We start from the raw sequence: 11,056 nt of genomic DNA, 5'->3' as shown, positions 1-11,056 counted from the left end.
ACAAGACTTCTGGCCTCATATCCTTTGTTGTCCTCATGGCCCACCATGACCTCCTCTCCGATTCTCCTTCACATCAAACTGTTCCTGCCCCAGTCCCTTTGCACTTGCAGTTCCCTCTGCCTGGAAAACGCTAGTTCATTTGAAGCTGCCTCTTTCTCATCCTTTAGGTCCAATGGCACTTCCTTGGGAGGCCCTCCCCTCCCTGACCACCTACCACTGTCCAGTCATTATTACATCACTGCGTTTCATTTCTTCTAACACTTGCCACAGCTTGAACTTTATAGTTCAGTGATTTGTGTTAGTTTATCTGTCTCCTTGTTCAGACTGGGGCTGACCAGGTAATACTTCTCTGTCTTATTCACTGCTGAATGTTCAGGTGGGAGATCAGGTGCCAGGTGATGGAGGCCTGTACAGAGGAGGTTGCGTGTGTGTGGTGATAATATGTCTTGGTGCAGATCTCTGTGCTTATCCTACTTTGAGATCATTGAGATTCTTGGATGTGTAGATTCATGTCTTTCATCAACGTTGGGCAATTTTGGGGCCATTATTTCTTCAACTATTCTTTCTGTTCCTTTCTCTTCTCTCCTTCTGGGATTCCTGTTATGCATATAATGGTATGGTTGATGGTGTCCCACAGGTCTCAGGCTCTGTTAATTTTTCTTAACAATTTTTAAAAATAAATTTATTTATTTTTGGCTGTATTGGGTCTTCATTGCTGCATGCGGGCTTTCTCTAGTTGTGGCGAGTGGAGGCTACTCTTCGTTGTGGCGCACAGGCTTCTTGTTGCGGTGGCTTCTCTTGTTATGGAGCATAGGCTCTAGGCACGCAGGCTTCAGTAGTTGTGGCATGCGGGCTCAGGAGCTGTGGCTCGTGGGCTCTAGAGTGCAGGCTCAGTAGTTGTGGCACATGGGCTTAGTTGCCCTGTGGCATGTGGATCTTCCCGGACCAGGGCTCGAACCTGTGTCCCCTGCATTGGCAGGCAGATTCTTAACCACTGCACCACCAGGGAAGTCCCTAATTTTTCTTGGATGTGTGTGTTTGGGAGGAGTCAGGTTGAGAGTGGAGTGCACACCATCAGATCCCTGCCCAGATGCCTTTGAGGCAACTGCCGACAGTGGAGAGAGAGGTCGGGGGTCAAGACAACACCTCTTCACAAGTTGAGGGGAAGGGCTGTAGGCCTAGTGTCCTTTGGGGTACTCTAACTCAGAGGAGCTGGAGACCAATGTAGGGGTGAGAGCATACCAGCTGTGGAGCTGAAGCTGAGGTACAGCAGGGCCCCCTGTTGCACACGCAGTACCTCCCTTTTATTAGCTCTGCTGGGCTTTCTTGCTGGCAAGGCCTCTGCGCAGGCCCTGGCACACATTTGGCAATTAGCTACCTGCAGCCACGTCAAGAGTTGCCCTAGTGCCCAGTTTGCAGGGCCTGGGGGTGCTAGCGTGGCCACCAGGGCTTCCCAGATGCTGGTTGTCCCAGAGGTAAGGAGGCAACCTGGATAAGAGTGGCCGATCAAATGGGGACAAGAAGCCTGGGGTGGGCAGGGCCAGGCAGAGACCCCGTGTCATTCTTTAGCTCCTCCCTCCTCCCTCCCAGGTCTTGGGCTCTCCTGCACTTTCCAAAGAAAGGTCTGGCCCTTGACTGGCTCCTGGGATGTAGCCTGTAAGCCTCTGGAGTATCCTACCTGGTAAGAATCTCTTTGTATACCTGGGGGCCATGCCAGTTAATTTATGCTAACAGTGAGATTTATAGTGGGGGCCTTGGGCCACACTGTATCAGTTTAACCTCTGGAGGGGCCAGAGACTAACTAAGATGAACCATGTATGTGGCTGTTATGGGCTGAATTGTGTGCCCCTCCCAATTCATATGTTGAAGTCTTAACCCCCCAGTACTTTAGACTGTGACTGTATTTGAAGATAGAGTCTTTTTAAAAATTAAAAAAAATTTTTTGACTGCAATGGGTCTTTGTTGCTGCACACGAGCTTTCTCTAGTTGCAGTGAGCAGGGCCTACTCTTTGTTGCAGTGTGCGGGCTTCTCATTGCGGTGGCTTCTCTTGTTGCAGGGCACAGGTTCTAGGCGTGTGGGCTTCAGTAGTTGCAGCACATGGGCTTCAGTAGTTGTGTCTCGTGGGCTCTAGAGCACAGGCTCAGTAGCTGTGGCACATGGGCTTTGTTGCTCCATGGCATATGGGATCTTCCCAGACCAGGGATTGAACCCATGTACCCTGCATTGGCAGGTGGATTCTTAACCACTGCACTACCAGGGAAGTCCCAGAGATAGAGTCTTTAAACATGTGATTAAATAAAAATGAAGTCTTTAATCCAATATGACTGCCATCCTAAGAAGAAGAAATTTGGACACAGATGTGTGCACACAGAGGGAAGATGATGGGAAGAGACAGGGAGAAGATGGCCAGCTATGACACCTGGATCTCAGACTTCCAGCCTCCAGAACTGTGAGAAAATAAATTTCTGTTGTTAAAGCCACCTAATCTGTGGTGTGTTGTTATGGCAGCCCTAGGAAACTAAAACAGTGGCCAACCCCCAGTGAAAATCCTGGGCACCAAGACTCAAGGGAGCTACCCTGGTTGGCAGTACACTGTGTGTGTTGTCACACGTTATTGCTGGGAGAATTAAGCACTGTCCACGTGATACCACAGGGAGGGGACAACTGGAAGCTTGTGCCTGGTCTCTCTTGGACCCTGCTCCATGTGCCTTTTACCTTTGCTGAGTTTAATCTGTATCCTTTCCCTGTAATAAACCATGAATATAACAACTTTGCCGAGTTCTGTGAGTCCTTCTAGTGAATCATTGAACCTGAGTGTGGTCTTGGGGACCTCCCACTACACAGATTCATAGAGAAGGAAGTGACTCCCCAAACCTCTGGCAAATGTACATTTGGAAGTAGGAGCTCCCTTTCCAAGATCTTGGGCTCAAGCCTTACTGAATCCTTCCTCATGTCTTGTTGGGAGTGGCTTTCTATCCACCCTGGTGGTACGTTTTGTCCCCCAGAACCCCACATGGGCACAACTTGAACTGTTCCAAGCTGCAGCATGATCTTGGGAAAGTCACCCATCTCAGAGGCCATCCAGCATCATGGTGGAGGGAGGGATCAGGTTTTAGGGTCATACCAGGTTGGATTGGAATTCCTCCCCACCCCACCCTAATCCAGCATGCGACCTTGGGACAGTCACTTTCCCTCTATGATCCTCAGTATATGAATCTCTAAAACTGCTTTAAATACCAAATAAAATCCCATATGGAGAGAAAGAAATGTTATTGTACTTTCATACTGTCCAGGGTCATTCTTCTCCTTCAGATCTAGATAAGATTGGCTCAAACCTCTTCCAACATCTTTGCTGAGATTTTGGCAGATCTCTAGATGATTATTTTCTCATGATCTCCTGTTGTTGCTGAATTAAATAGTTTCACTGTAAGCTCAATGTTCCTGGTCTATAGGATGAGGCACTTACTCCTCTCCTTGATTTCATCAGAAACCCACTCACCCAAGGCCCCTGGGTGTGGAATGGGTTTTACTGAAGTTTGGGAGAGTGGAGGGGAAGTTTACATTGCAACTGTAGCAACTTATCATTGACTGTTAGACATCTCTGTTCCAACCCAGCCTACCCGACCACCTCGTGTGGCATCCTATAGTCTTGCCATCACATTGCCTTTCCATCCATCCATCCATCCATCCATCCATCCTCCCATCCATCCATTCATTCATCCATTTGTTTATTCATTCATTCATTCATTCACTCAACAAGTAAATTTTGAGTGGCTGCTGAGCCCTGTGAACCATGGAGGTATGGCTCCCTGGCTCTCAGCTCACAGTTAAGTGGATGAAATAAACATTCATCAAAGAGTCACACAAATGAATGTAAAAATCATTGATATGGTGAAGAGAATGAGGGGATAATGAGCACCTGATGTAGCTGGGATAGGGAGTGGGTGAGGGGAGGCTTCCTTAAAGTGGGGTTTGCATTGAAATATCAAAACTGGGGAGGCATTAACTCAGGGTGGGAGTGGAGAGACAGGAGCAGCATATATAAAGGTCCTGTGGCACCATCTTTGTTTATCCCTTTCTTTTCTGATACTGGGATTCAGCTTGCCTCACCTCTCACTTTTTAGTCCCTTTTGGCCTCCCTGCTGCTTGTCACTCCCATCCGTCTATACAAGGGTTTGCAAACTAGGGCCTGAGGGCCAAATCTGGCTCTTGAGCTATGAACGGTTTTTAAATTTTTTAAACGGTTGAAAACCAAAGACTACAGTTTATGAACCAAATTTCATGCTACTTTTGATAATTTTGTTTTGTAATTAAGACTTTCAAACCTAGTGCCCATGAAGGAAGACTTAGTGATAACCATAGGATTAACATGTCCAGTGAGACGTAATTTTAGAAAGCCCACATTAGACGGCAGATTTTAGACAGGATTTTCTGGGTTGCAAATTAACTAGAGTTTTTCTGTAATCGTGGAACCTAGACAGTTGATACAGAAGGTGGAAGCTTCTTCCCGATTTCCTCTTTGTGAGATGTAGTCAAGATATTTTGGTAGTTGTTATGTTTGGGAGCACCTGTTGCAAGGTAGCCAGCCATATTAGGAGAGGCAAGTATGTAGGAGGGTTTCTGGGGTGGGGGAGGGGAGGGGAGAAAAGGAGTGGACTGTCACTAAAACCCAAACAGCCAGATCCATTTCTACAATATGTTTTACTTTCTTTAAAACAAACAAACGGGGCTTCCCTGGTGGCGCAGTGGTTGGGAGTCCGCCTGCCGATGCAGGGGACACGGGTTCGTGCCCCGGTCCGGGAAGATCCCACGTGCCGCGGAGCGGCGGGGCCCGTGAGCCATGGCCGCTGAACCTGCGCGTCCGGAGCCTGTGCTCCGCAACGGGAGAGGCCACAACAGTGAGAAGCCCGCGTACTGCAAAAACAAACAAACAAACAAACGAAACCCCCTACGTGCTATATGTTATTGCTACAATTTGGGGAAGAGGAATGCACAGAAGGTAGATATTAGTTGAGAATCTTTCTGCATCATTTTGATGACTCTAATACATTTTTCAATGCAATGGTTAAAAAAAGTACTATATTTTGTGATATTTAAAATGATACGAAATCCAAGTTTCAGTGTCAATAAAGTTTCATGGGTGCTCAGCCACGCACCTTCCGCAATGTACTCTCTACCGTGGCTTCCTCGCTATAGCCTCAGAGCTGAGTCGTCATTGCAACAGAGACTGTATGTCCCATAAAGCTGATATTTACTCTCTGGTCCTTTACAGAAAAAGTTTGCTCATCCCTAACCCATGGTATAACTTAGCAGCAGGCTTGTTCTGAAACACCTGCCCTTCCATACACCTGCTCAACCCTTATCATTGTCCCCTCTGCCCTTTGTCCAATCCCTGTGGTGAGGTCTGACCACAGCTCCCTGCATACTCACTCTCCCCTCACTGTGGGCTCTGTCCCACCAAGAGAACGTTGCACGTGCTGTTCGCTCCCAGGGGATGATTACACCGGAGGTGGGTGGAACTGGGCCAGATCACAGCCAGGATCTGTGTTTCTGAAAAAGAGCCGCTTTTAATCCATTTTGTGAAATGCCACTATCGCCACCTGATGGCCATTTACTACAACTGTAGCTGCAGTTCTTTTCAAAGCGTTTGACATGGACCATCATCCTCTCCAGGACCCTGTCTAGGGCAGGGAAAAATGGAAAATGCCCCAGATATGGTTCACTCATATTTCTGAACAGGTGGTCTATTCAAATTCCAAATCTCTACAGCTTCCCTCCACCCCCCATCTATCCCAGTGATCCTCAAACATTAAGGCTCATGTAACTCCCCTGGGGTTGTTAAAATTACGATTTAGTGGTCTGGTATGACATCTGAGTCTTCATTTCTAGCAAACTCCCAATAATATTGATGCCTCTGATTTACGGACAACTTTGAGTATCAGGCTTTACTTTTTCTATAGAAAAGAGGTCAGCAAATCCTTCTGTAAAGGGCCAGATAGTAAATATTTTAGATTTTGCACACCATGGGGTCTCTATCAAGACTACCCAACTCTGCCTTGTAGCTTGCAAACAGTCATATATGATACATAAACTAATGGGTGTTGCTGTGTTCCCATAAAACTTTATTTAAGTGCTCTAAAACTTGTATTTTATCTAATTTCAATCTGTCACAATATAGTCTTACTTTAAAAAAATTTCCAGGACTTTCCTGGTGGTCCAGTGGTTAAGAATCCACGCTTTTACTGCAATGAGCACAGGTTCGATCCCTGGTCGGGAACTGGGATCCTGTATGCCGTGTGGCACGGCCAAAAAAAAGAAAAATTAAAAAAAATTTTTTTACCAACCATTTAAAAATGTAAAAACCATTTTTGACTTGCAGGCCATACAAAAAACAGGCTGTTGGATGGATTTGGCCCACGGACTGCAGTTTGCAAACCCCTGCTTTAGGCACCGAGTTCTAGACAATATCGTGTGTCGTTAAGACCTGGGGCTATGGGATGAGTCCTCTGAACCTTCGCTATGGCTCACTAGCAGCTTCACTTTTCAAGCTTCAGTTTCTTCATCTGCAAAATAAGGAGTTATATTATCTACATTGTAGGGTTTTTGTTAAAAATTTAATGAGGTAATGTGTATAAAGGGCTTAGCCCTGTACAGGGCACAGAATAAATCTCAGCTGTCGATGTCATTATTGTCATTATTCTGAGACCCAGAAATTGAATCCACGCAGCTTGAATTCTTCAGCTTTTTCTCCAGTTGTAGCGCAACTCCCTTCACCAGAACACAGGGTAGGTCATGGACTTGAGATGATATATCTGGGCCTGGTCTTTGCACGACGCTGGCCCTTCCTAAACAAACTGTATTAGTTGGTTAGGGCTGCCATAGCAAATTACCACAGACTGCATGGCTTAAGCAACAGAAATTTATTCTCTTGAAGTTCTAGAGGCCAGAAGACTCACATCAAAGTTGTCAGCAGAGTTGGTTCCTTCTGGGAACTGTGAGGGAGAGTCTGTTCCTTGCCTCTCCCCTAGCTGCTGGTGGTTTGCTGGTCATCGCTGGTGTTCCTTGGCTTGTAGAAGCGTCAACTTGACCTCTGCCTCCATCTTCAGATGGTATTCTCTCTAGGTGCATGTCTGTGTCCAAATTCTCCCTTTTTATAGGGACACCAGTCATATTGGATTAGAACCTACCCTAATGACCTCATTTTACTTGGATCACCTCAGTAAAGACCCTATTTCCAGATAAGGTCACATTCTGAGGTACTAGAGGTTAGACATCGACCTGTCTTTTTTGGAGGACACAATTCAACCCCTACCACTAACTCTCCATGAGTTCCCGGCCACCCCATACACTGGTTGCTGGTAGCACTGGTAGAATCGTATTGGGTTTGGAGTCAGGTGATGGACATCACAGGAAACACACGGACTCTGGAGCTAATCCAGGGCCAGTGTCCTCCCACCGTGCTCTGTGCACTCCCTGCTTCAGGACCACCTGGAGAGCTTGTTAAGGATGCAGACTCCAGGGTCCAGTGCCAGGCTGTTGAATCACAATACCCATGATCCAAATGCCAGCATCTCCTACGTCCCAATCCGGGGAATGGGGTGGCTTTTTTATGCCAGTTATCCCCATGCAAAGTCAGGACCACAAGGCCCCCTGTGAGACTGAGGCTGGTGGCTGCTGAATCCAAGAGCAAGTGAGCTAATCTCAACAGATCCTCTCAAAGTCCTCCCCCAAGTCACTTAGGAAGCACAGTGATGTCATACATGTGGCTAATACACATTGTCTTTATCAATATTAAAATGAGTGTAGCTAACCTTTTATTCCACTAGGATTATCCATGTAGCAACACTATAAGCCTGATACTCCAGAGAATGTAAGGTTACTCCAAAGTCTTCTCTGCTCCTCTGATCTTTGGGGGAAGATAAACCATGGGGAAAATACACATTCCCGTCCGGTAGCACTTCGTTCATCTCATATGACACATTTACTAAGTTGCTCTGTGATTATTTATTGACAGGTCTCTAACCCCCACCAGACTCTGAATGCCTTGAGGGCAGAGATGGGATGGATCCCTGTGTCCCAGGCACTCAACAGTGGTCCTGGAACGTGGTAGGTGCCGAACAACCATTCTGCCCTAGGACTGAGAGGGGGCCACTTTGCCGACCAGCTGCCTCAGGGCTGCCTTCATGTCCTTGTTCCTTAGGCTGCAGATAAAGGGATTCAGCATGGGGATGACCACCCCACACATCAGAGCAGCCGCCTTGTCCTTCTGGGAGGAGCGGGAGATGCAGGCTGCAGGTACACAGTGAAGATGGTGTCCTAGTATAGTGACACCACGGTGAGGTGTGAGCTGCAAGTGGAGAAGGCTTTCCATTTGACCTGAGCAGAAAGGATCTTGAAGACTGCTTGGAAAATGGAAGTATAAGAGAAGAGGATGCATGCAAGGGAGCTGATGCCCAAGATGATGCCGAAAGGAAAGATCACTGGCTCGTTGGTGTGTGTGTGTCTGAGCTGGAGAGCTTCGGCAGGGGTATGAGGTCGCAGAAGAAGTGGGGGATTTCAGAGCCGGCACAGAAGGTCAGTTGAGCCATGAGGCAGGTGTGCACAAGGGACTGGAGGTTGGTGATCGGCCACGGCTCCCCCACCAGCAGCCCCCACACACGGGGGCTCATGATGGCCAATAGCACAGAGGGTGGACAATGGCCATGAACCTATCAATGGCCATCACGGCCAGGAGGAAGCTGTCTATGGTCCCGAACAGGTGGAAGGCATGCATCTGGGCAAGGCATACAGAGGGGATGGCTTGGCTGTGTCCAGAGGTTCGCCAGCATCTTGGGGACGGTGGTGGAAGACAAGAAGACGTCGACCAGGGACAGGTTGGAGAGGAAGAAGTACACGGGTGTGTGGAGGTGGGTGTCTGTGATGTTGGCCAGGACGATGAGCAGGTTTCCAAAGACGCTGACCAGGTACATGAGAGGAGCAGCCCAGAGGAAGATCTGATGCTCTGACTTTTCCGAGAGTCCCAGGAGGAGGAATTCTGAGACTGCTGTTCAGTTTTCTGGTTCCATGGACAGTCTGTGTCTACTGTGAAAGATAAAAGGGGAGAGGGAAGCGACATAAAGCTGGGAGTCAGAGATGGAGTTCCAGTCTCAGCTCCCTACAGACCCGTAGGTTCTGTGAAAACCCATGGAATCCTTACAGCTCCCTTCTGTGGATTTCTGTTTCCCCACACAAAACCATCCATGTTCTTCCTCCTTCCTCCTTCCTTCCTTCCTTCCTTCCTCCTTCCTTCCTTCCTTCTTTCCTTCCTTCTTTCCTTCTTTCCTCCTTCCTTCCTTCCTTCCTTCCTCCTTCCTTCCTTCCTTCCTTCTTCCTTCCTTCCTTCTTTCCTTCCTTCCTTCTTTCCTTCCTTCCTTCCTCCTTCCTTCCTTCCTCCTCCCTTCCTTCCTTCCTTCTTTCCTTCCTTCCTTCCTTCCTTCCTCCTTTCTCTTGTAGTTTGTTAATTTATATGGTAGTATTTAAGCAATATAATTGCAGCAGCAACTACAATCAGCACAATCAGGTTGGGGATTATTTAAAATAACTCAACTGAGCAGGAATGTTTCAGCTGGCTAGTGAGTAGCCCTCTGGCTTCAAGAATTCAGCATACTGGGACAGCATTCAGTATATTTTCAGGGGAAACAGAGATGTTGGGTGAACCCAGAGAGCTGGTTAAGTGGAAGTTTTATTATTTTTATTTATTTATTTTTGGCTGTGTTTGCTCTTCGTTGCTGCGTGCGGATTTTCTCCAGTTGTGGCGAGTGGGGGCTACTCTTCATTGCGGTGCATGTGCTTCTCATTGAAGTAGCTTCTCTTGTTGTGGAACACGGGGTCTAGGTGCGTGGGCTTCAGTAGTTGTGGCACGCGGGCTCAGTAGTTGTGGCTCGTGGGTTCTAGAGCACCGGCTCAGTAGTTGTGGCGCAAAGGCTTACTTGCTCCTCAGCATGTGGGATCTTCCTGGACCGGGGCACGAACCCGCATCCCCTGCATCGGCAGGCGGATTCTTAACCACTGCGCCACCAGGGAAGACCATAAATAGAAGTTTTAAAGAGAGCTTTCACAGTAAGAAGAGAATCTCTGGAGATTTAAAGCTCATGGCGTTTTGGAAGTATATTTGCTCTCAGCAGTAGCTTCGCAGGACAAGAAATTTTATATTTTCCTATGTTCTAGACAAACTGTCACTGCCAAATGAAACAGTTTTGCACCCTCAGTAAAATATGCACTGTTGTGTATATCATGTCAAACAGCTGTTCAAAAATCTTATTCAAAATAAAAAGTCCCAGGCCCAGCACGGACTATTCAAAGATAAGCTGTTTCCATAACAACGAGAAAGGTGTGATCAAATGCCTACTTGATGGAAAGCAGAATGTGCTATACGTGTATTCCTGGAGTTAATATGATGCAGAAAAGCGAGTTTGTAAAATAACATGCTGACATGAACTGATAAGAAAATATCGACTAAAGGAATGAACACGAGAGAACAAGGTTTAAAGAAATGCAAACACATAGGCACGTTTGATACTATTCTCATTCACCCATTTTCAGTTGCTAATGGATTTGATCCTAGTTTTATCTCCCCATCTATTTGGAAAGTCCCCATTAATTATTGGGACTTAGAGGCTTCATATCAAAAGTCCAGAGAAAGCAAATCTTTGTTGCATTCATACAAGACCACCAAAGCCAGTTGCATTTGCCTTTCTAAGTCTCCATTTCCCAGTGGGTATATTTATCCTTCCTTTAAGTTAATGAACATTCATAGAGAATGTGTTAGGTTATAGGCACTGTCTCTATATACATGTACATATACATGTCTCTATGATACACAGATGATATAGAAAAAAAAATCAACCTGGCATGATTCACCAGGTCCTTGTGAAACCTTAATATTGTCTCTTTCCAGCCACGAGAGGATTTCCCTTTGCTTACCTCATTTCTTACCTGGTTAGGTCCCCAGGTCTTAAAACCAATTGCTGACAAGAACACATCAGAGGCATTTAATGACAATGTCTATAAAGTGTT

General features: G+C 46.7%; 1 protein-coding gene across 1 annotated transcript; it reads right to left on the bottom strand.

The window, feature by feature from the left end:
* Positions 1 to 8,132: 8,132 nt before the first annotated feature.
* OR1I1 (olfactory receptor family 1 subfamily I member 1) lies at positions 8,133 to 9,066 on the bottom strand. The gene is given in 5 exon segments (XM_019951140.2): positions 8,133 to 8,278; positions 8,281 to 8,500; positions 8,503 to 8,678; positions 8,681 to 8,805; positions 8,807 to 9,066. Coding segments are annotated over 5 exon segments (927 nt in total).
* Between the last annotated feature and the right edge of the window lie 1,990 nt (positions 9,067 to 11,056).

The sequence above is a fragment of the Tursiops truncatus genome, chromosome 3 (genome assembly GCF_011762595.2).
Source record: "Tursiops truncatus isolate mTurTru1 chromosome 3, mTurTru1.mat.Y, whole genome shotgun sequence".
Classification (NCBI taxonomy): Eukaryota; Metazoa; Chordata; class Mammalia; order Artiodactyla; family Delphinidae; genus Tursiops; species Tursiops truncatus.
This window is presented reverse-complemented; position numbering and strand designations above follow the sequence as displayed.